The sequence below is a fragment of the Argopecten irradians genome, chromosome 11 (genome assembly GCF_041381155.1).
Source record: "Argopecten irradians isolate NY chromosome 11, Ai_NY, whole genome shotgun sequence".
NCBI lineage: Eukaryota > Metazoa > Mollusca > Bivalvia > Pectinida > Pectinidae > Argopecten > Argopecten irradians.
This window is the reverse complement of record NC_091144.1, coordinates 2,345,933-2,372,990: the sequence shown is the minus strand read 5'-3', so window position 1 is coordinate 2,372,990 and position 27,058 is coordinate 2,345,933. Positions and strand designations below refer to the sequence as shown.

The 27,058-nt window shown below is 33.8% G+C and overlaps 2 protein-coding genes across 2 annotated transcripts in view; one reads left to right on the top strand and one right to left on the bottom strand.

The window, feature by feature from the left end:
• Positions 1 to 604: 604 nt before the first annotated feature.
• LOC138334291 (rho GTPase-activating protein 19-like) lies at positions 605 to 20,396 on the bottom strand. Its single transcript, XM_069282931.1, has 9 exons — positions 20,288 to 20,396; positions 5,445 to 5,672; positions 5,118 to 5,216; positions 4,693 to 4,902; positions 4,206 to 4,426; positions 3,574 to 3,951; positions 3,050 to 3,298; positions 2,523 to 2,846; positions 605 to 2,241 (listed from the first exon to the last, which is right to left on the bottom strand). The coding sequence occupies exons 2-9, from the start codon at positions 5,662 to 5,664 to the stop codon at positions 2,158 to 2,160; spliced, it is 1,785 nt and encodes a 594-aa protein (XP_069139032.1). The 5' UTR covers positions 5,665 to 5,672; positions 20,288 to 20,396; the 3' UTR covers positions 605 to 2,157.
• A 28-nt stretch (positions 20,397 to 20,424) lies between these two features.
• The window catches only part of LOC138334289 (anaphase-promoting complex subunit 4-like), a 106,905-nt gene continuing 100,271 nt past the window's right edge, over positions 20,425 to 27,058 (top strand). Inside the window, exons 1-6 of the mRNA XM_069282930.1 lie at positions 20,425 to 20,497; positions 21,870 to 22,011; positions 22,344 to 22,443; positions 23,235 to 23,442; positions 26,717 to 26,746; positions 26,969 to 27,013. Of these exons, the coding sequence (XP_069139031.1) occupies positions 21,895 to 22,011; positions 22,344 to 22,443; positions 23,235 to 23,442; positions 26,717 to 26,746; positions 26,969 to 27,013 (500 nt within the window). The 5' untranslated portion in view covers positions 20,425 to 20,497; positions 21,870 to 21,894. The remainder of the gene's footprint in view (positions 20,498 to 21,869; positions 22,012 to 22,343; positions 22,444 to 23,234; positions 23,443 to 26,716; positions 26,747 to 26,968; positions 27,014 to 27,058) is intronic.

Here is a 27,058-nt window from a genome sequence, read left to right as displayed (position 1 = left end):
ATTTTAGTGCTTCTCTGCCAAAATTTTGCTGCAATGTTTCATGTTCTCGGTGACATTAATACAGATACAGTATTACAAATATGCATATCATTTCAGAGATTGATTTAAAATCAGTTCTGTTCGAAAATTTTATGCACCAAAATATGTATGTGAACAGTAAAAGGTGGATGAGCAGGAATAAAATGTTTAGGTATACAGTCAAACATGTTTATAACAAATGTATACAGTAAACATGTTTATAACAAATGTATACAGTAAAACATGTTTATACCAAACACGCTTACAGAGAATTCTCGGTTGTAACTTAGTAATTTTCATTCCACATCGCGGTTCCATGGTTTTGATGGTCCCCAGAGGTTTGTTATAACCATGTTTTACTCTAGCTAGCATTCAGCTAATAGTTCTTGCTTGCTATTCTTCACATTCTTATTAAAATATTCAGCAGATTAAGCTGGTTTTTTAATGCACCAATGATGCTCTCGAGGCCAAACCCTGGTTTCCCGAAACAAACTACTGTCAAAAACAGACCAAAGTTACACAAAGCTATTTTGTTTCAAGAAACCAGGGTCAGGTGTGTGACAAAAGATTAAAATAAACACAAAGATCATTTTAAGTTTTTTAATACACATGTATTTTAAGTACAAAATGCTGCTTCAACAATGAAACAAAAGCTGTATTCAAAGGAAAGTTTTTAGAATGAAGAAATATGAAAATAGGGATAGAAAGAGAAAAGAAGAAAAGGAAATAAATACAGAAATAGGCTGCTGAGTTGTTGACTAGACCATGAGTATTGGGTTCATTATCCATGTTAATACTTCTGATTTATATTTGTACATTACGTTAGTCTACAGTAAATATCCAATATACAATAGATATTCTACTAACTGATTTTTTCATATGACACCTCTGAAAGTGTTGATATAAAACTTGATAATCAGATATTTAGATGCCTAGTTAGATTATATATTCTAGTAAAATATGTAATTTGGAATATATGATAAATATGAGTCAAAAATACTACAAAAGCAATCATGAAATTATCATCTTATAGATTATAAATACGGGATTAATGTGATAATATTTTCATGCAATCTGACTATATAAATGTGACCCACACTCCCATTTATAAATCTAATATCTATATCAGATTATATTAAATAGTTGCTCCAATTTTCCCTTCTCCATGCGACCAATTATAAATATTATATCTTATGTAGTAAAGTTTACAGCTTAATTTATGAAAAAAAAAATGATAAAAACGTAGGTACTGTGCGTACAGAATTTTTTTTATGCTTAAATGATAATGATATAGAAATTGTGCTTTCTTTGTACACTGGGAAAAAACCAACAAACAAACAACTTCATGCTATCTGAAATATCTGCAAGTGTGTAGAATATACAATGTGATTGGACAGGCCAACAACCATAGCTCTGTAACAGCACTACACAATAAGTTTGTATTCACTGTAGTCAACCTACAGTCTCTATACCTGTAGTCTCAGGCCACGAGCTACTAACATCAAATACAGCGCAGTTTTCAACGGAAAACTTTTCTTCTTTTTAAACTTGTTGCTTTAGAAACAAAATAATTTATGTCAATTTACTTCAATCTCAGAAAATAAAAATCTTAATATATATCACATGAAGCGATTCACAACAAAAACTAGATTAATTTTCACAGTAAATATTTCCAACTTTCCCAGATAGGTTATCCTATAGGTTATCCTATTTAATGTATTTTTCAATTTCTGTTTAAACTGAAAATCATTTTCATCTATTTTCATACAACTTAACGTTTCCCTTGAAATTGAAATATTTGCTGTGGAAATTAGTCATCAACATAAACAAAACTATATATAGCTCTATATCTCTTTTTACACGCTAAGCGTCATCTTCTATACAGTTATCTATATACTAGTTCAACAAATTCTTCTGTACATCCCAATATACAAATCAGTCGATACGTAATTACATAATATCAGCACTAAATAAAAACAGCACTAGTTCAGTCCTTGGTTCCAGAGTTGTCTCCCTTGAAGGGATGGAGGCATTGTTACCCTCTATAGCACTAATGTCATCCCTTTAGGTAGCAATAGACCAGTCCAAATCAAAAGACATCTCAGTCCAAGATGAATAGAAGGGAGCACAGGGTGTTCCTCACAACAGACTTTCCCGTGAAGTAAGATTTGGCGACTGTAACAATAACAGGGGGGCTCGTGATCGGGGAGTCATGACAGTTTTCTGAAATTATGAAAAAAGATGAAATCAATATACAGGTACAATTGTCAGCTTATTAGTATACTTTGTTAGGTTAAGAACAATACACCTTAAAGACTAGAAGGAATATATAATGGCAGCATTTCAATATCTTCACATGCATGCATTTACTGTATATGAATTAGAAAATAGTATTTTTCATAGATAATTTTCATAATAAAAGTGGTAAGTCATGATCAGACATTGAACATCGAAGAAAGGACAAAAATTGATACCTGTTGCAGCTAAACAGAAAGTACAATTACCTGCATTGATAGAGGAACTTTTTTGACGGACTGTGATATTGGCGAGTGTGTGATTGGGGAGACCATAGCTATAGGTTTATTGACGACACGATCTGGTGTGGTACAAGGACACATCCTTCTCTCAGGGTGTTTCTTCATGATGTAATCAATCTCGTTCTCGGTGGACGGTAGCAGGTCAGGTGTTGGGCGTTTATCAGGAATACTTCCGTCACTTCCTTCACTACTCAGCCTCTTTCTAGGTTTACGATACAATTCTGGAGATTTCTTCATGTCAACAATATGAACAGCAGGACTTTTTACTATGGCTGGGCTTCCATTGTTAAACTGTAAATAAAGGAGTATGAAATTAGTTTATATTTTCAACACCAAAGCTTTCTCTCTTAATGAAATAATGTAAAAAAAATCAAAATATTTAACTTCTTTATCAAAGTTTTTATCCCTCTAAAAACAAAAGATATTTATAATTTTCTATGACATTAACTGATCCAAATAACCTGATATCCATAAAGGTAGATAACTCTAATTACCGATTTCCTTGTCTTTACACCAGGTGTACCAAACACACTATCGTCCATTGTGTCTATATTGATTGTTGAGGTCATGGACCAGGGGAGTTCAGAGGTCAAGGTTGAAGTTTCACTTGTTCCTTGTCGTTTATGTCTGTTAAAACTTGGGAAGTGTTTCTTGATCTGAGATCCAAACGTACGACTCCTGGTGTGTTTTGACTTGGTGGCAGACTGTGTATGTGTGGGCTGCATCTGTGAGGCACGATTAAACTGTAAAATATAAATAGGTTTGGTTAGATATGGTGTAGAAATTAATCATATCTGAATTTTAACATTCTGAGTATTTCTATAGATATCCAAATCTCAACCAACACCTTTAAAACCAATTACAAATCTTAACTGAGGAATAATATGTTATTTATGAGAGTTATTGCTTGTTTGTTTGAGTTTTACGGCCCATCGACAACTAAGGTCATTAAGGACAGAGTTATTGCAATCATCATAGTTTTATTTATATAAGGTTGAATTACTGTGACTAGTCTTACCTGCTTTAAAAGTTTCTTCTTTTTAGAAGAATCAGGCATGCTCTGTACGTGTGCGTAGAGCTGAGCGAGCGCCACCTGTGTGTCCTGATTACTGTCGGAGTCGCTGGACGACTTCCTGTCGGCGAAGGCGATGACGGTGTTGATAGCCTGTGTGCTGCCGTACTTCTTTTTAGCACTAGGAAGGTTACTGTGTGTGTTCTCCTGCTCCTCTGCCTGGTCAAATATCAGTTTATTAGGATCCTCCATCTCACGCCAGAAGTTTGCGATGTCAGCGGCCAGTTCCCTTGGTACTCTGAATATCTGTGTTCCACACTCAATCATGAAGGATGCTGCCTGTGTGATGACGGGGGAAATCATCTGTAACTCCTCGGCTGACATCTAACCAAAGAAAACATTAAAATTCACAATCACATTCTAGAAAGTAATATTTGGCAACGTTTTATAATGTTGTAGAAAATGAATGTTTACAACAGAGGTGATCTAAAGTCATATTTGATTATGTATCACAGAGACCAACTGTCATTTTTATTGCTGACAAACCCTTTGAATATAATATCACTGTAAGATATTTATTTTTTTCCATTTCATTAATTATCAATTCAGTTAGCTCACAAAGGCAGAGACTGACATACCTTTCGTGGACAGAGGAGATGGGGCGCAAACACGGTACCAAGAGAGGAGGCTGTCATCATGTTCTCGGAAACCTTGGTGACACGATGTAACAGGTCGATGAGACACTCGAGAAGCAGCACATTGTTACGTGGTAAAAGTAGGAACAACAACTGGAGAGTCTTCATCTGTTTATTTCGGGCACGTATTTTCTCTTTCTCTAGCACTGGGGATTTGGCCATATCTGCAGGAAAAAGGTCAATTAGATTTGTGTTCCAGGAAGAGATTTCAATTACATACAATATTTGTGAAAAAGGTATTCAAATCTACTTCTTCAGTGAATCAACTTATTATTTGTGAGATAAGGAAATGCAAATGAATCCTTCTTTTATTTCTATTATTTCTGGATTTTATTTCTTATTTGTTAAATTATATGTAGGATCTGTTTGTATATAAATGAATTTGAATAATGATTTCAGCTATTTTTCTTTGGTTCCAGTCTACACTTACTTGTAACTTGTAGATGAGCCTGGTAATGTTTTTCTGTGAGTAAAGGCTCAGGCAGCTCACCAAGGAAGTTCTTCAGAACTGTGGCACAGTCATGTGGGGAGAAAGTTCCGTGATCTAAACCAAGATCTGTCCCGCTCATCAACCACTCCTTCAGCAGTCTCTGTCGTGCAAAATTTCCCGTCTTTCTAAATAGACCTTCTGTTCTGATATCTAAAAATCAAGAAGACGATAATTAAATCTCTATTTGGTTCATTTATGTTGAATTTGTCATAATATCTAGAATTATAAGTAAAGCTGAGTTAAATCTAGGATTTTCCAATGTTATGGTCTTGTAAAGTTTACTTTTATCTATATTTACATAATAGATTCTAAATAAAATATTATAAAATTTCTGTATTATAAATAACAATACACTGTGTACATACTTTCCGGTCTGCCTAAGAAGTCGATGAGCTGGTAGATCTGTGATACATTGTCCTGAGTTAATGCTGCTCCAAACAGATTTGGAGGAGGTTGATGCTTTTCTGTAAACAAAAAATGAAAGCGTTTAGTAAATATATCTTTAGTGTTGTTTTTTTTCCTCCCTTTTTTTGCTTTGTGCATTCCCCTTTAACACCCCCCTCCCACACACACACTTTTACTTTACAACAGCTGCTTTTTTTTTTTTTTTTTTTTTTTTTTTTTTTAAAAGTTTTTCTTTCGCAATTCATCATACAAGTAAATATTTCCTTTATCTGTAAAATATATTGTACCTTTTTTCTTTGAGAATGGTGTGGATGGTTTCCGTTTTGTGACCTCCTGCTTTTCTGTAGATTCTAGGAACATGTCTTCGAGTTTTGAGCCATCCAGATCCAGGAGAAATGACAAATGCATTTTCACTAGGGTAGAGAACTTCTCCGGCATACAGTTACGGAGGCGGTTGACATTCTTATCCGCCTCTGACTGACGACGGCGTACGATAGGAGTAGACATGTCATAGGCTGTAATTACACAAAAAATAACGAAAAATGAAATTTAAAAAAAAAATATTTTTCATATTGTTTTCATTTTTTCTTCTTTTAATTTTCTCACATTCAAGGACCTTCCCAAGTGGCAGCAAATATAAAATCCATTGACTCATATTCCACTAGAAAGAGATTCTGAGTGATCTTCAGAAAGACATAAAATGGTGTATAGAAAGACAACTTTGAACAGTTTCTATTTGTTGTAACACTGGATGCTGTATTACTGTCAGGATTACTTGTACAGATGGTGATAAAACTGTCCTCAGCTTCACTTCCTGTGTTAACAGTATCAACAGTGGGTCACAGTACTGTGTGAAGACAGCCATATCTGTCTACTCATTAGATCCTCAAGGTTACAAGGCCATGTTATGAGATATGGAGGATACACACCCTGGTGTTAATGTGAGTCCTGATAAAGATGGCACTAAAGATAACTATATTTATCTTGTGCTCTATATGTATATGTAGAAGGGATATGTACAGTAACTATATAAAATACAAACCAGCCTGGAAGTTGTGCCAACATTCAATTCTAATGCAACCAATTCTATATAATTTGTCACATTTAAAAGTATTAAATGAGGCTTTTCAAATGTTTAATCAATTTTCAGAATTTTTTTACTTGAAATGTGAACAAGATAAGATTTTTCAGAACTAGATTTTTATAAAATCTAAAATACAATTATAAAGTGGACATTTTAAAGTGCCCAAATCCAAGTTCTATTTATTTATAAGTTTTCCCTGGTTACAAAAGACATAATTTTCTAGATTGAAGATAACATTCCCAGTAGAATTCCATCAAGTTGAACAAGACAATCTAGATTCTTTTTTACAACCTGTCCATCACACCCAGCAGTCGATAAGGACCAGTTCTACGGTCATTATAACACTAGATCTGCTCCGAAGTGACCAGCTGGACAAAAGACACTGGCCAAAGGGACTGGACAGTGTCCATATCTCTCTATTGTAACATAATTACACAGGTTTGACCAGGAGATGTATGCACTAGATAGGGCTCTTTGAAGGTCAGTGTGGAAAATTACAGAGCAAACAATAATGTCCCTGTCAATGGGCCCAAGGATACATGCATGTTGTACAGAGGTCTGGACTTATCTAGAGGGGTGTAGTCTCAGACAACAGTTCATTTCACAGTGACTGAAGGCAGTTACATCACTCTGATTGACATCTAATCTCCGGGGAGGGACCCCAGTTTAATTAAAGTTTTGGTCTCCAGGGACACTATATATAATAGGGACACTTTCTACTATACTCTCAATGTTATAATAGACAATTATATGGATGATTTTCTTACCATTATCAGTTTCCTTTTTCTTCATTTCAAATCATCTGTATTTATGGCTATTTAAATTTACTTTACAAAGTAAACCCATTAAATTAAAAGTTCAATCACATTAAGGTTTTTTTTTCTCTGATATTTTTGTGGTGCACAGAATTTTTTCATTAAATAATCTTGTTAATGATATTCAAATTAATTACAAAATATTTTATTATATATATTACACAAAATAAGATTATTCAGGTAAAGTAAATAAAGATATTATACTCCTTCAGGATAGGGGTTCTATTATAACTTAAGGGGGAACTCTTCTACACCATCAGTATGCTTTCTAATGTAATATCACTTATATTGAAACTACTGAACAGTTAAAAATGCAACAATGCACTGGTACTAATGAAATGCAGAGTTTACTTTGAGAAGACATTTATCAAAGAATATACAAAATTGATATTATGTCACAGAGAAATATTATGCATAAAAATGATTATAATTGCGTATCTATCATTGTAACATACCTGTTGAAGGAGACCTCAAACAACCAGAATAAAGAAAAGCTAAATCCATGTTTCCTCACCGACTAACTTACAATAACTATCATCATCGTAGGAATGTCCCCCGAAAACTTTTGTGTGTGAGCCAGTCGTGAAAAATCTATAATTATTGATTCGGATGTGGGAAATCTTTTGTGAATGGGTAATGAAAATCATCACAGATATAATTGGTACAGCTGATGATGAAAGGCCCCGTTTAGTGAGGGCACCTGTCATCCCTGTAAAGCCATTGTACCATCCAACTGTATCTAATACAGAGAATGGGGGATTGATCCAAATATTTAATGGGGAGGACATATAAGTCTGTATCTGACAGCTGTATCGGAGTCCTTGGGTACAGCAGATGGTAGAGCTGATCATCAATATTACATTTCTGATCACCCTCAGTAACAATGTCAAGACATTTCATATCTCATTCACCGAAATTAAGTTAAATCCACAATTATAGATTTGTTGATCAATAATCATAATTTGTACAGCAATCTTACAAAAGCAAGAGCTGTATAACTTCATTTATTGATACAGATTTTATTTATCTTTAACTTATCTTGCATTCTATTCTTCAAAGAGATTTGCATAAATTAAACTTCAAGGCCAAAATTATTTTTGCACTAAAAGTGGTCCCCATTACCTTCCCCATTGGTACCCCTACTTAAAAACACTTTTTAAAAATAGACCAACATTCTAATTAATTTTTAATTCACCATAAGGGAGACAATCACAGGGACCATTAAATAAAGATTTTGTAGAATTTCACACTCTTTGGGTCTGCCTCGTCAGTGACCCTGGCCTCCTTACAGTAATCAGACCAGGGTGATTCACTGACCATGGATAATGGCTCTGTCATGGTCAGTAATCATCTTACATGTCCATGTCAAACTGATAAATGACCAGAGACTGACCAGCTAGAGCCTACAGTCAAGGCAAACAAGCAAATCTGGCTCCTGGCTACACCAGCATTCAAAATGTCCTGAAATGCACAATATGTCAAATTCAAACTTTTACCTGAACATTATGTAATTTTAGCTATCTATAGTTAAGCCTGATGAGGGACATCACTCAAAATGTCTGTTCAACTAATATCAACTGTCAGAGAAATTACTGACATTAATTAATAGGAACTTAAAGTTTAGTGAAATTTTGATCATGTCATCTGGGATAAAGAGTGGAAAATGTTTAGTTTTTTTAACAAGATGATTTCACTTGATTAATTTATTGATCTAAAATGAAATAATCGAGTGCCTCCTTTTTGAACCTATAACTAATAGTTATTTGTTTGAATATTGACTGTATCCTAGAAATGTCTGTATCACCCTTTGTCCTCATCAGCACCACCATACTTAACACCTCCAGTTGAAACAAAAACTGCTTTTATCCTCAATTATAGCAAATTATAAACACACAAAAAGTTGACTATATTTTAATAGGAAAACATTGCTTATTGAATGAAGTGAATTCTCATAAAGGCAAAATTATTATGAAAAAATGTATCATAAATAATTAATGCATGCATTGTATTCTTACTTTATAACAAAATCTTTGCTACACTATTTCCATTATCATGTATATTATATATAGAATAATTTTAGAATTATAATTCCTTCCTAATATTGTAATAATGACATTGTTATAATTGATGTCCGTTAAAGTTAAGATATCAATATAATCCACACAGGTTGCTTCGTTCTTATCTATGTCTCATCATTCCTTGCATCTCGTTCGATACTTATTCATTAAAACTAAGCTGACTCAACATCACTTTCAAGTTTATTTTTCCGAATTAAATTTATATTAATTTATAAAAAGAATTATAATTCATTTGCAACTGCATTGCCTATAAATATAAGATAACATCCTTTTTCGAAATTAAAAAATGATAAGACTCACGATAAAGACTTCTTTTTGGTGTTTGTGGGAACACTGGAGTTCTACATTCTAATCCAACACACGGAGACACAATGTCAGAGTAGGGAGAAAAAATGTTTGAAAACGATGGCATGTCCTGTAAATCTGGTTTGGATCTGCTCTGTGGCAAAACCATCAATACTTTCTTCCTATTTAAAGTTTCCATGGTACATCCAAGTGTTTCAAAATGTAAATCCAAAATGTTCAGAACATTTCCATTCAGGGGTATAAATCCAATGGCACCACTTGAGACTGTGAGTTGAACTATGAACACACTGCACTGTTTCAACAAAATGTCACATGTGTGAGCTTTCAGCTGACCAAATATAAGCTAGCAGAGCTTGGTATACCCAATGTCTGAGGAACACCTGTCTGGTACTATGTCTCTGTACAAATACTAACTCCTTACTACTGTATCAACTGAAAACTTTTAGCATACTGGTGAGACTTCCCAACCTTAACAGGTTTTTATAAAACTGCAATCCCAAACAATAGCAACTGGACAAACAAAACATTACCTAACTAAGGAAAATGTCCTGTGGCTAAAGTCTTGACCAGTGCTTGTTTAGTGACCAGATCGACTACCCCCTACCTGTTCCACTGTTTTTCTATATCCCTAAGGCTCCCAGCTACTAAAAACAGACATTATCTTTCCAAGGAAGCACTGAAGCAAGACAAATCTCAAGATGGTCTAGCTAGGACCCACAATGCCTGAGGAGTGAGGCTAGGACTTCAAAGTCACCTACACCCCAAGAAGTCATAAAACCATGATAACTATTGCTTAATACCTGTAATTCCTGTTGTGAGATAGAAGGGCTCCACTTTCATCTCCTACCTGTGTTTTGTTGTAGCTGACATTGTTTTTTGTCAATAAAAACAGGATTCCCTACATGACGGACAACCATTAAGTCTGAATTATCAGATTAACTAAACAGATAAAGCTGTTTCATTTGAAAATAAAATTTATTAGAGTTAGTTATGAGTTGTTTGTTGTCATTGAAAATGTTGTCTTTATCTACTTATATATCATCTCAAGTCAGTAATACCTTAAAGAGAACATTGAGGTAGTTTTATATTCACTTGGTATGATGCCAACTCTATAGATTGGACAAAAAACTGGAATGGATTTTTGTTCTAAATCATTTAAAGCAATTGGCATATGTGGGGTGCAGTTACAGAAACTTTTGACATGGTAATCTAATGTATTTTCAATTAGTGGTACTATTGACTCCACAAGTAATAGCAAATTTTGTAGTAAAGAGGGGCAAAACTTCCATTTAGCACAATTTTGACTTCGCTCACGAAGCCGAAAAAAATTTCCTATTACTTTTTTTTTTTTTTTACAGCAGAGTATGTAAAGTTTATAAAAAGTTGAAATGTTGATGAATCAGGTTTATCTTTAAAGTTGAGGATGATAACTATTTGTGGAGCTTATTTTCTAGTAGCTCAATCAGATAAAAAATGTATGGGTCTGAAATTTTGCAGCACTAAATCTCTCTACCATTTTAATTCATTTGATAAGTTATTAATTGTACGGGAAACCTTGAATTATCTGAATCTCATATCCGTCAGTAAATCTGTAAAAGTTCCCATATTAACGAGCAGTAATTAGTTACAAACACCTAGATTGTCATTTATAGCAGAATACCACAAATTAAACACCTATACTTCAGACACAATATAACATGCACTCTGTAAACTATTTTGATAAATTAATTGATATAAACAGCACAAATTCATTTCTTTTAGATTGTTACTAACGAATTGGAAAATGCGTAGGAAAACAGCTAAAAGTTTATTTTTGAATGATTCATTATGAATACAATTACAGCCCCTTGCTGGGACAGAACCTTAATTTGTATTGAATGTGTGAATACTTCATTTAGAATTCTATGTGCCTAAATGAGACAGGAAAAGGTGGTATAACAATGTTAGTCACTCCAGGAATCCACACCTACTAGAAATATGAACAGTTCTTAACTCGTCATCATTGAGTTTGTTCTATACTTCATTACCATTTATGTTGAAGGGTGTGAAAATAAGATAATTCAAAGTACAAGAAAATCGCTAATGATAATATTATATAATATTATATCATATGTTATACCTTAGGTTTATTCCTATGCACAGTAGATTTATATCAGCTGTGAAAATTAAATAAAGGTTTAATGTTAAAACCCCAGAATTGGAAAATTAGGATCATATCCCTGTATAAATTTGTCTGAACCCAGCATTCGCGTTCTTGTAATTAAGCATTGATGTCACTATTTTTTAATTTTATCATGGTATGAAAAAAAATTGTTTGCATACTTTTGTGAGAATCCACTACCCAATAAAATAAAAAAATAGTGACATCAGTACTTATAATTAATTTTATACTCTATTTGATAAAATGAAGTATGTTTAAATGTAACATTATAGTGGTTTTTCAAGGTTTTTTTTTTCCCGAATCAATACGCAACATCAATGTCTCTATTGTGACATAACGATAACGTCAGGGTTTTCGGATTTTTTTCCCATAGTGGTATGCAAAAAAAATATTGGCCAATCAGAAAGCCAGATTTGGTATGAAAACAAAGAAAAATTAATTATTGCATAATTATATGACATAAGATTTTGTGTAGCTGTCATATGTTTCAAACAAAACCTATAGCTACCGTTTCAAGTTATTTTAGTGATTTCCTAGAAACAACATATTTCCTACTTTATATTGTTTATAATGGTTCTTTATTTAAATATCAACATTCCTGAACAAACATTGCTTCTGTGTGTTATTTTAACTTTCATTGGTACCATCACAGGTGTTGTGTAGAAAAACACTTTCATTTGTTCTACCTGGTAATTGTTGATTCCCCAAGCCAACCAGGTACAAGCTTGGACCTATCAGTCAACTGAAGTGCAGAATATCAGTAGTGTGTAGACATTGTGTGCTACTCAACTTAAACTCCTAAAACAACAAAATGTCATGTTTGATTCTCTGACCGCCACCAAGGTTACTCTACATACACCAAAGTGTTGCCAAGTAAAAACACAGCCGCCCAATAAATCACACTGTCCTTCAACCTATTGTGATTTTTTTGTCTTTTCTCACTTTTCAGGGATAATGCACATGCATGGTCACAAGCTAGGACCTGCATAGACTATCTGATTGTCAATTAGTGGTAGAATCTGGGGAGAGAAACTGGACACTGGTCAAGAGACTGGTCATTACCCTGTCATTAGGACCAGAGGAAGTCAGTAGTTATAGCACTAGGCCATAAAACTGACCACCCAGCTCCACAGCGAGGTGGGGGAGGGGGGGAAAAACTGTTATTAATGAGGTCTGGATCCCCAAGGGCCATTTAGCAGACTGGCTCCTAGAATGTGAAGTACTTGTTTCTGATATATCTAAGGAACTATATAATCAGGAGAAAATCTTCAATTTCACCACTTCAGTTCTCCAGTTCACAATATCCATATTTAGGCCAAAATATTCTTACTCAGTTTAAAAATAAATAAACCTGCTCAATTTATTAATGAGTTCCTATAAGAGGACTAACCATATGAGTTTGATAAGTGTACCTAAGTAGAGTTCCTGGTCTCTGTGATAATGAGTGATGACATTACCAAAGCCACAAGGAAATATTGAGCCTTAATTTGAGCTAATGAGCTACTGCTTAATGCACTATCAATTAAAACAAATAGATTTTTCTATGACGTTTGACCTAGAGATATTTATCATTGATTCATCAGGGAACCATTTCAATTTAATTAACAGATCAGTATCAATTATTAGTTTATCATTATTCCTTATAGAATAAATCATTTGAAACATTACTTTATAATTGTAAAAACATTATCAAACCTATCCCTTGATTCTTTTATCCTGTTGTTTTTTAATTGATACTTATATTTATTTATTTTATGACCTGAATATAAAATTCAAAATTTATTTTATCATTGACTGATCATACAAATTTTTTTGTGGATTTTCATTAAAATTATCAACATACTATGACTTATATTAATACTACTTTGCATTTGAACAAACAAATTTTGATCCCCAAAAGTAAGAGTACTCCATGTTGTAATCCTTGTACACCCCTATCAACCTGTATAATCCAGCAGGTCCTTGACACAATCAGCAGAGCTAAGCATCCCCAAACAGATATTCCTCACAGACAATTCAAATTTCTGATAAGGTATCCTACATTCCCGCTGACATTTTAATCTAGGGATTCAAATGTCATGCTGGGGTCAGACATTCAGACATCTCAGGTCTGAAAGAGGAAGAGATTAGAGATGGCTTGATTATCATAGAATTCTCCATCAATCACAGAACTTACAATTAAAGACACGAGATAAGTTAGGGAGAATGAGGACATCCTAGTAGGCATGCCATACCAATCACAGGTACAAACCATGACACTAGTGACAGAAAAGCCAGAATCCAGGTATGGTTTAAGCCTGGAAGTCATAATACCTGGTCAGCTCAGGTGTAAAGATAAAAATCAAGGAGCTAAAACAATTGCAATAGTGTTAGCAATGACAGGTAACATGTATTTCTATAGCTCCTGGGAGTGCTGGTGATAAGGGACAATGACTGGACACTGGTCAGTACAATAGGACCTGGGATAGGTGGTCTGATTAAGATCTAGGGTATTATAAAGTCACACCTTGTAACAATCCAGTAACACTTCCCCATCAAAACATACAGAATTGACTTATGTTCAAAACAAAAATAAAAACTTGCTTCAATATTGTGATGACTGATTTATGACCTGTTAAATCTATATGGATAGAAATATAATTAATATATAATTTGAAATTTCCAAAGATGCAATTTTAAAACTTATACTTTTGAATTGATGTCAGAACAAAACAGGTGTTTTGAGTTAAAATTGACCCAATTTAAGTTTTGAAGCTACCGATTGTGGTTCAATTGTGGTTTGTTTAAATACAGGATAATGATTTCAATATTTTTTTGATTAATTAACAGGCAGTGTTATGTAAAGATAGCCTCCGCTGTATAAATATTATAACGTCATCTGAATAATTATCTTATTTGACCCAATATGAGAGCTTGAAAATTGAGAATAAAACCTAAATGAAAGGACAGTTAATAGGACCAAATTTGGGCTAGTCAATTTTGCTATAGCTAGTTTCACAAAGTTGTTGCACAGCGTAAGCGATTCATCATTTTGTATTTACAATATCATCAAGGAGCTACAAAGTATGGCATTATCTTCTGTGCTCCTGTATAACATTTACAATATCAAAAAGAGAAACCATCAGAGTTTTACACTTTCAACCTGCTTCTAAGTTAAGGCTAGTAAAATCAAGGTCTCGGCATAGGGGAATTGGTGAAAGGGATGACGGGGCTTATTGGGTCGAATACAGTAACTGTACATACTGTCATGATTAAAATGGTCATTCAAGTATATATCCAATTAAGGCATGTTCTTTTTGTACAAACATGATGGTCATTTAAACCTTAATTGAAGATGGCAATATTGGTATACATTGACTTTTATTCAAAAATTATTCTAGCAATACCATATTTGTCAAAAGAAAGCTGCTAGAGCAGGGAAAAGAAATATTTTGCACCATTGCCTGTCATAAGCATAATGCTTCTTACTCCAACAATATTAGAGGTAAAGCATGATGAGATACTTTTGATCATTACGTTGTGTCTTACCTCTAACAATCAAGGCAGGATTCACACGACTCATAAATGGGCTCGATAAAAATTCAAAATTTCAAGTTGTGTTTACACTAACCTTTCACATCCTGAAAGAATTATCCCAAATCATATCATGTTAATCCAAAATAGAAAAACGTCACTATTGCACTTTTATACTGAATTTAGACATTTTTTGAAAAATACTTGTTTTATTGCACTTTTATACTGAATTTAGACATTTTTTGAAAAATACTTGTTTTCGTGCATATAAACAACCTTGGTTTCCACTGTTAATATTATCTTTCCACTTGATACACTGTGCTATAACTTGGTAAACCAAAAGTGACAAAAATTTGAATAGAATTTAATCTGGATTATACATCGCTGGACATAATTGCTATGGGTCACCTATAAACTGTGTGATTATTCCGTGGATTTATATTTTGTCATACCAGTTAATATAGCAGTGTTTTTCCTGGGCATTTTGGGAAATTGCCACCTGGTGAAAATTGGGTATTTTTTGCGATAAAAGTATGAAATGAAAAATGTTAGCAGTGTTTATGGAAATTTTTGAAAAGGGAGAAATAAACAATTATCCTTTTGTAAGAATCAAGTGTAAGAATGAATACTAAAATACAGCATTCAGACTTGGGATTTCCGGAATTTTTTTGTTTCGTCACACAAAATAGAAGTCAACTCACGGATTTGGGAAATTTAGACATAGATTTGGGAAAAAATAACAAGAAATACAATTGGGAATGGGGTATATTTTGGCCCCAAATATATAGGCAGGAAAAACACTGTATAGCTGGATGAGTGTTCATGAATAACCTCGGGTTCACGTTATGCATATTTTATGACATTCTGGTAAGTTTTTTACTCTGTTATTAAGCGTCAAACTTACACCCTAGTTCAAGCGCAGAACTTGCGAAGACTCATATAGGCTTCCCAGATTAGGTGTCTATATTGCCTATCAGAAGTTTCTCAATATCGACATCTAATATTATTGGATTACATGCTTGTAAGATGTCTCTTTCAAATGTTCCTACTTTAGTTTGATTCTAGTATATATTTTAATCTAAACAAGTTTTAAAACTGTAAATTAAGATATCCAGTATTTCTTGATCAAACTAGGGATCACCAAATTCCACATTCTAAAGATTATGACACATGCCAAAATGTACAAACTTTTCTATAAGTCAAACTTGATTTCTCAATATGAACCTGATCATAAGTATGAAATATGGCCTCCTAATCCCCTGTATAGAGACACTAATCCATCATATCAGATCCCGACCCCCGGGGCTGAGAAAGTCAGGCAGGCTAGGCCCATTGTCTCCAGCCATTGGCACCTGGCCTAATGTGGCATTTGTATTCCAGTAGGGACAACAATTGTTCACATTACTATAAGTAACATTAATATAGACACATTTATGGGTGGATTGATTAATGGAGAAAAGATTTTGCACAATTTGTAACCTATACTATTCCAGTTCCTTTTTTTCTTAGAAGACAATGTTGACGGGTTTCATTTTTTTGACATTTCAATCTGTAAAACTTAAAACTTTGTTTTCTCAAGGTAGAAAACTTTCCTTATGTTTTTGTTGAAAACAAAATAAATGCAAATAAAAGTAAGTACTGTTTGTTTAAAAGAAAATATTTATCAAACACAGTTTAATCTAAATATCTATACTCACATAGGCAAATGCCTTCGAATGATGTGAAAAAGAAATAATTCCTGGCTTCTTTGAGAGTGATATCCTCACCATCTAAAGGAAACATCTTGTACACACACAAAAACTTTAACCTGTTTATAATGATGCTACTATCAGATGCTAAATGAAACCTTACTATAGTCCCTTCACCAGGGATCACTGCTGTTGGGAGAGCCTGCCTTCTGATTGGTCCACCGGGACCTATAAAGGCTAGTCATCCCTGGCCTGTTTATTACCCACACAAGGTGTCAACTCCTCAGTGAACCCATATAGGGGGCCACTTGTGTTTTGGAACATCCAGGATGTCTATTATCACCTCATAACAATGGATGGATCAGTTTATTCCAATGTCCTTGGTGTCAACTCACTGGTCAAGATGACCTAGTGTAAACCTCACTTAACACCTATGTAGCTACCAAACTGAAATTTAGACTGGACAGTGTCCATCTTACCTCCTGTTAATGCTTCCTAATAGAATTGTTTATTGCAGGTCTTTTACCATTTAAGTGGAATCACAATGTCTGCCTCAGATATATATAGGTTTATTATGAGGTTTTTATTACCTAAGTAGAATATAAATGTCTGTCTCTACATTTAGTTTCTATACAATAAATGTTTATTGTCACTATCTATTGTTGATTGTTAGTATCTAGGTGAAATCACAATGTCTGTTCCATTTATTGAATATTTAAACACAATAATTCTAATTATTACAGTCTGTCAGCTTGTGGCTCAGACTCATCAAATTAGAATAGGATGCATATTTATTGGTCCGATCTAAAATTTAAAGATAAAATTTCAAAATATGAACAATTCTTACTATACTGAAAAACAAAATGAATTATGTAAATAAACTATTTTTTGAATTAGTAACTCTGGACTTGGTACATGTAGATTAATATTGCAAAGATATGTGCTATGCATACAGTGGATACCTAAAATTGATATAGAATTCAATTAGCTGGTCTTTTAGAATAAGTATTGTGATAATAGAAATCATCAATAAATTATGTGATTTTTCGGACTGAAGAAGGCCCTATAGTGGCTGAATATATATTCCATAGAAATGATTTTGATTTTACTTTGAATTTATTTTGGCCTTTTATTTCGGATTATTAATATACTAGCTTTATACCGTTTTTCCTCATTAGAAATCATCTTAACCTTTGGTTAAAAAAATCCAAATTTGTAATTCAAAACTAACTAGAAGACCATGCAATAATACAGACATAAAACTTATTATATATACCCTATCAAGCAAAGTTCATATGTAGAATTCAATAACATCAAATACAATTAAAATCAGTACCTTTTGTGCAGTCTCTAAAACTGTAATATTTCTTTGCTCTTTTTGCCCAGATCCCCAAATCAGTAGGACAATTTTGTACATCTGTGTCGATGGCCATTGTATCATTGATATACTGACTCAGCTAGATAGGTGATGTTTGGTCAAATTCCAAATTTTAAATGACTTCAAATGTCTCAAGTATTATTTATAAAGGATCTATGGCATTTTCATTGAACATATATCAAATTTACATAAACTGCAATTGGCATTGACTTGAATCTGATATGGAGGTGAGTTTTGATTTGATCCAGGGCACTTTGAGCACATCTGCCACCTTGTTTACAGGTAATAGTTATTGAATAATAGAAAAGTGAGGAGACAATAGACAGGTAATAATTAGCAGAAAATGTAAAGGTGGGAGACACCAGTGATAAACAATAGGTAATGGTGGCTTGGTTAATTGGACCTTTGAAGAAAGTGTCACCTTACATATAGGGTAATAATTATACAACAATTCAAGAAGTGAGAGGGTGATATGGGCTGATTGTAGATATTAAGATTGTTTTTTCTTACCTATGTTTGTAAGTTACAATAACATGATACTTTAATGTACAATTATTTTGTATGTGCCCAGAAAGATGAAAAAGGACACAGTTGGTTTGATAGTTGAAGTCCTGACCACCAAAACTGGGTTACCATATATAAATGTAGGAAGGTTTCAACACCAGTATTCACAATAAATTATGTGATGACACTTTCCCCCATGGAACCATTGGTAATGTGTCAACACCAGAATTAATGTGAAGGAGATGAGTTGTAATGTTTCTCAGTTTTCCACATGATGCTAGCAGAAACCATTAAGCACAGTCTAATGTCTGTGAATTTCATTTATACCAGAGTAAGTATTTATTTTATCAGTGTGGCTGGGGACATCAATCTCCATAGCAGGACCCCTTGCTATTGCTACAGACACTGAGTGGGTAGTTTATGATAAGAGTTAATTGCCAGAAGGAATTAAAAATAAACAAATGGTATTTCCTCTTTGGAACCAGAGTTGTTTATTGTATAAACTAAATTAGTGATGAGGCTATAAACTAGTTTCCTAACTTTCTATATCCAATAAAGCTATTTACAAACAAAACAATATGACTTCCATATTGATTGCAACCTTATTCTAGCAAAATAACACAATATCACACAGTTTTGTGATTAATTCAGGTCTATTGATTTAAACATTTGTTCATTTTTTTTAATCTTTGCGGAGTTTTGAATTTATAATAATAGTTGGCAATCCAATAACTTGTGTGCCACGTGAAATGAGTGATATGCTAGGTGTATGTTATCAACTGAAGTATGTCCATGCAGAGAACAAAATCTAGTACATGTATGTTTGGGTCCTACATCTGGTTTCCATCCCTCCTGACAGCTCCTGAACCTGACAGTCATAATCCCAAATGAAGTCAAGCCAGCAGTGTTTAGGATCAGATCAAAGCTGATCTAATTATCTGGTTATGTTACAACCCTACCACCGCTGATTGAAGTCGGTCATTCAGAATTTGAAAATTTTACATGAATGTTCTTAAACAGCTTGAATGTAGGTAATTATGATGTTTAATTAAGATAAATTCAGCAAATATTAAAGGATTGCTTTTACCTCTGATAATAAACAAGAAACTATTCAAGACTCTAAATCAAGCTTATTCACAATACAGGCATTATAAACGAATCATACGAATTGTTAACACCATAATTCCTGAGTTTGTATTCGATTAAATTGAAACAAATAGTAGATTACTAACGGTGGGCATTTTTTCTTTGATTATGAGTGACAGTCGTGCAATATGGTTATCTACAATGTTAATTAAGCACTTGTTTTTTTTACTAATGTCGGTCAAATGACTGAACATACAGAGCCGATAATCATAAGAAATGCTCAGGCATCATCTTCTGTTTAGATTCAATGAAAATTCTTAATTAAACGCACACAGAAAATTCCCCGAAGCGTATCTAATAACCAATGAAAAACACCTGCTATGGGCGACAGCCGTTCCGTCTTGACAGTAGACTAACAGCAACTGGCCTGAATTCCTTGGCGTGAAGATACAGATCGATCGTGTTCGTTACTGTAACAGACACAAATATACACACATATATATGTATCGGACATTACCTTAGATGTTGTTTTCTTCTAAACATTCGACATCTCTGTTTTATCTTTTTCCAACTTTTTTACAACTTAAAATGGCCGCCTTCTTCTATTTGATCAGTTACGGTGTATATAATTGGTCAATTTATTTTTAGAACATGCATTGATTGGACAATACACCGTGAACTCGTTCTGGATCCAAGATGTCTGCGCCCATGGAAGCTGAATGTTGATGTAGGTGCTAGTTGACTCGAGGCGAAGAAATTGTTATATTTGTCGGATTTTATTTATTTTTGTGTCAATAAGATTTAATTGCATCTGAAGTGGATGCTTTTTTTCTCTCTCAAATTAATATATGACACTTTAATGCGATGTTGTTTACTTTTTACAGGGAAAATGTCCTGTTCAGACGTTCATCCTTGCTTGCTTACTAACATATCGGGGGTTATCAATTAATTTGTGTTGCATGATTTTTAAGCAAGAACTCTTATTTTCACATTGATGAATCCCAGTAATCAGGAGATTTATTTGATTCGGAAAATTTTGATGATTTTCACCATGACTCATTTCCATAAATCACTTGGCAGCGATAGACTGAACGTTTGTTTCAGTCTCTGAGGGACGATAGACTGAACAGAAAATACAGACAGAACACGTGTATTACAGGTGACAGTCAAGGACAGATGACACGGAACATTGCACAGGGACTTGACACACTGACAAATAAACACAGTCGAGTACACTTGCTACCATACGCCATCTGAGCCACTTTCAGTCACAATTAAATACAAGTAAACATGTCTCCTGCTACAATTAGATGTCCCCTAAAAACTATGTTGGTATCTATACATTGTATTTTGTAGCCATATATTGTCACTATTTACCAGTCATATGAATTTGCATTTAAGTGCATATATTGTCTCATGTACAATTTTGATTTAAAGTCCAATTTTGATCTTAATATTTTTTTATAATAAACACTACAGATGAAATCATAGATATAATTGTTGTTTCTGAAGCAGCTATATGTAGATAATCTGTCCTTTAGAATTATAATTTATAAAAATTTTTTTATTGATGTATAATAAAAAAACGAGAATAAATTAAGTCTTCAGCAATCCAGCTGTTAAAGTGACCAAAATGTAAACACTGGCTCTATCATTTACCAACAATGCCTCACCATATGATGCAGTATTAAATCTTTTTTTACAACTATCTTTTTATTCAGGATTTTCATTCAATACAATATCAATATTAAATCTCATTATATTACCAGTTACAATGATTCATTTTATGAAAACAATATAAATTTGTGTGTGTAGAAGTGAAGTTGCATATTGTTATCTCAATAACCATCTACATCATTGGACATTAATTACAGTGAATATGAAATGTTCTTCCATGGAATATTACCAAGCTGTCATTGTATTTTAGATAAATAGTGATTTTAAAATTAATTTTGTTAGATATTTCTCAGCTGAATTCTATATAAAATTAAGCTTATCGTTTTGTTTCTTTCATTCTTCTTTCAATTCTACAATTGATAAAATACATAAACTAGTATTAAAAAGATATTCTCTTTTTTATTTATTTTTTTTTATTTTAGAATTTTATTATAACCTGATGACATCATGCCTGATGAAACAGCATTCAAACAGGTGGATGAGAAACATGTATCTGTGGAGGTGGAACTCATGCTGTGGTCACCAAAATTTGATCTGGTAGCATTGTCTAATGGTCAAGGAGAGGTAAAGTGGTCTTAATTCAGTGGAGATGAAGATAATCAAAATATTTAGTAAAATTTAAATTAGAAGCTGGGAGTATTAACGGAGATAAGAAGTAACTTTGACAAATGTTCATTCAAAGGTGATTATTAACCTAAAGGGTTGATTAAGAACTATGGTTACCATTGGAATCAGGTTAATACAAAGAGGTTATTAATATTGTGTAATGGTCTAATATATCACCATAACATAGGTATACAAGTGTATACAAATGACAAAAAATATTACTTAGCAACTTGAAACATACAATCTTTTGAGTTTTGTGATGCGGTTACATCCAATTTTATTTATGATAGGTTGTCCTTCATCGACTGTCATGGCAGAAAGTGTGGCTGGTGGCTCCACCTGCAGAGGATGTAAAAGTTACAGCATTGGCATGGCGACCAGATGGAAAAGGTACATAACTCCTTTACCATACACAGAACACCTATATATATACCTTTAGTAAAGTCATATTAAAGCATTAACAAGATAGCATTTCTGGTGTGATGTTCACCTTTGGAAATGCAACAATCACATTGGATTAATAACAAAACAAAAAGCTTCTTTAGTGAATCAGTTTTGAAAAAAACATAGACAAAATATGTACCAGATATCCTGAGTTAAGATGATTTCATCAATGACAAGATAATGTTCAATCTGCTTGTATATTCAAATCTATGATATATGATATGTACTAGTGCTTGATTGAGTGAGACTATTTCTGAATTCAGCCTTGAGAGTTGAATGAAGAAATGTAAGTTAACAGAAGTTTTGGGGTTTGGTTACAACTGTCTGGATCAGAAGAAATACTAAAATTTGATAATTTTATCTTTCTTCCCCCAAAACTGTGGAGGGGTATACTGGATTCAGGTTGTCTGTCTGTAACAATAAACCAACTCCTCCTTAACTACTGGAAGGATTTTAAGGAACCTTGGTGGCAATAATCCTTATTAGGTGTAGATGTGAGTAATCAATATCAGAACAAGATACCTCCACCTTTTTGAGAGTTATGCCCCTTTGTTATGTTGGTATCCTGGATGACAGTTCTAGTTTAACACTAGTACAGTCATATGTCTAAAGTGTAGGTACAAGGTACTGTCAAACCATGAAAGTTAAATGTAATTTCATATTTCAGTACATGTATTAACAGCAGGGCTTGACATAAGTAACTACAAAAAAAATGATAATATATTTCAATATTTCAGTGTTAGCAGCAGGATATACTTGTGGTAAGATCAATCTGTATGACATTGAGAACTCTGAGATCCTTACAACATTAGAACTGCAAGGGGAGGTAACTTGTATGAGTTGGATCACCCAGTCACTACCAGAGGGCAGCACCTGGTCACCAGACCCTTATGATGAAGATAATGCAGCAGTATACCTTCCTAAGCTTCAGCCATTAAACAAAAGGTTCATATTGTGTATAATGTCAAGTTACTTTCTTTTAAACAGTTAAGACATGAAAATTTCAATATTTATATGATTGATGCCCATCCGTCAACATTTCCTTTAAATCGCTACTAGTCATAGAGTTCTACATGGATTGTAACCAAATTTGTCCAGAAACATTGTGGGCGGAGGGAACAGAGTTTGTATTGATTTTGGTCAGACCCCAAAGGGGCAGGAGGGGCTGGGTCCAATAGGGGAAATGAGGGTAAATTCTTTAAAACGCTACTAGTCATAGAGTTCTACATGGATTGTAACCAAATTTGGTCAGAAACATCCTTGGGGAAGGAGAACAGAGTTAATATAAATTTTGGCTCTGACGCCCCGGGGGTAGGAGTGGTTGGTCCAAATAGGGGAAATAAGGGTTAATTCTTTAAATCGCTTCTTGTCATAGAGTTCTGCATGGATTATAGCCAAATTTGGCCAGAAACATCATTGGAGGAAGGGGAAGAGAGTTTGTATAAATTTTGGCTCTGACATCCCTGGGGCTGGAGGGACAGGACCCAATAGGGGAAATAGAAGTAAATTCTTTAAATAGCTACTAGTCATAGAGGTCTGCATGGAATGTAACCAAATTTGGTCAGAAACATCCTTGGAGGAATGGGAACAGAGTTTGTATAAATTTTGGCTCTGACATCCGTGGGGCTGGAGGGACAGGACCCAATAGGGGAAATAGAGGTAAATTCTTTAAATCGCTACTAGTCATAGAGGTCTGCATGGAATGTAACCAAATTTGGTCAGAAACATCCTTGGGGAAGGGGAACAGAGTTTGTGTAAATTTTGGCTTTGCCCCCCCTCCCTCCCCCCCCCTCTGGGGCTGGAGGGGGGGAAATAGAGGTAAATCATTTAAATTGCAACTCATCATAGATCTGCTTGGATTGTAACCAATTTTGACCAAAATCATCCTGTGGGGAAGAGTAACAGAATTTGAATAAATTTTGGCTCTGAACCTGTGGAGCAGAAAGAATGGAGCCCAATAGGGATAGTAGAGGTAAAATTCCTTGAGAAAAGAAACAATGAACCTGTATTTTAAACATTGCTCAGCATTACAAACCAGGTGAGTGATACAGGCCCTCTGGGTCTCTTATTGGAGTACAAAATGAAAGCTGGTGGATTGCGAGGCTATAATAACAAAGTTTTGGAATACCAGTGAGATGGCATGAAACATTATTTTCAATAACCTTGGAAGCTTTTAAAATTTACGATCGTTGTTATATGAAATATACTGGTAAGTCATATTTGTAAATATCTATAAAAGAGTTTAGTGTGAGAATAATATAAATCGAAAGTCATTCAATGGGGCACCACAAAGGGAGATTCTTCTCTTATAATTACACATGAACATCACGCAAGTTCCTGTCTCTTCCATTGTAATAATCTATTTATATTTACCTTCTTCGTTACTGATCCGTGTCTTTCTGTGGTTTTCTATCATGAAGTTTTTTTTGGATTCGCTTCACCCATGTTTTTGACCTGGTATTTTATTAACATTCATTTTTTTGCAGTGCATTGTGGGAGGTCATAAACGTTTATTTTTATCACTTTCGTACTACAAATCTTGACTGGATCGGAGTTAATTACAGAAAATGGAATTTTTAATTTTGATTTTATATTTGACATGTTTGCACAATAATCGATGTATATATTTACTTTGATATCTGATGCATTATAAATATATATATTACTAAAATTTACAGGGTTTATTAACGGTCATGTTTCTTTATAAATTTTAAAGATGCTCCACCGTTAAAAACAGGAGCAGACGATTTAGTATTTTTCTTCAGTTACAAAAGTTACTTTCTTTACACAATTACCACCATTGAAAAGTTTGAGCTTCTAATTTTACTTCAAGTTAAAAATATGAAAAATAATTAATTGCATCCCGAAAAAATACCGTACCACTATATCCTATATGGAATGAACTACTGAATGCACAGGGACCTGGCACGAAAATTTTTAACCAATAGTATACATATATATATTATAGTATCAAGGGTATGAACTCGGCGGTCGAGAAAAAACTGACCTATTTTTTTAAAACCGTGATTATTTTAATAAATGGGTTCTATACAACATTGACGGATATCTGACCTTAAAGAGAAATAATTTATCTTTCCATTGAGTGCTTGATGAACAAAATTGGCCAAGTATTGACGAAGCTATGGAGTGAAGAATCGGGAAATTTACGAAAAATATGCTAGGTAGACATTTCCCTGTCCGGTCGAAATGTCCTTTCGGCTCTAATGGGTACCTCAAAAACCAAGCCAAAATCACAAAATCTACGCTTGTGGTGGTAAACAATACCCATAACCGTGTTCATCCACAATCTCCTTTGGAGGTGTCATGACCCGTCCTTTGGAGAAACTCCATTTAAACATCGTGTAGCTCGTTTACTTTAACCGTCACCGCCATGTTCATTTTTCTCTCGGAACGCTTCTCGACTTTACATATCGTGACTACATTATGCAAATTATGTTATGTTGTGCTTGTCGGTAAACTCGAGAAGCGTTCCGAAGAACAAATGAACATGGCGGTGACGGTTTAAAGTAAGTGAGCTACACGATGTTTAAAATGGAATTTCTACAAAGTACGGGTCATGACACCTCCAAAGGAGATTGTGGATGAACACGGTTATGGGTATTGTTTACCACCACAAGCGTAGATTTTGTGATTTTGGCTTGGTTTTTGAGGTAACCATTAGAGCCAAGACGACATTTCAACCGGACAGGGAAATGTCTACCTAGCATATTTTTCGTAAATTTCCCAATTCATCAAGCCATAGCTTCGTCAATACTTGGCCAATTTTGTTCATCAAGCACTCAATGGAAAGATAAATTATTTCTCTTTAAGGTAAGATATCCGTCAATGTTGTATAGAACCCATTTATTAAAATAATCACGGTTTTAAAAAAATAGGTCCGTTTTTCTCGACCGCCGAGTTCATACCCTTGATACTATAATATATATATATATATACTATTGGTTAAAAATTTTCGTGCCAGGTCCCTGTGACTGAATGCGCATGTACCAAAAAGCAAAGTAAATTATTTTATATTATTTTTTGTGTTAATTAGACTATTATATACATGATTAAACACTAATTATTGTTCAAATGATGAATATCATTTATGCTCTGTTGGCGGTGGAGCATCTTTAAAAGAAATAATGTTAATAGCCAAAACTAGCCCCATGTTTTCTATAAGGGGAGATAATCTTATAATTGATTTTTTTTATTTCAGCTATGGTACTTTAACAAAGGGAACATCAGTGTAAGTATTTATTGTTTAAAATACAGGTTCATTACAAATCTATCTTGTAGAAGAGATTATTCCTATTTCATCAGTTAGGCCAATAAGCTTCGAATGTTGCTTAAATTAAAGTAAATTGCATTTTCATCTAATGGTCTTTTGTTGCAAAAAGTAAATTATACTGAACTTGGAATCTTAATAGAATAGAAATTAGTAACAGCTTTTCATTTTTGCATGTTTCAGGGAAGAAAATGTGGAGGATAAGAAAAAGCTAAATGACCAGAAGGAGTGAGTTTGATTTTATTGTTTTAATCACAACAATACAGAGATGTA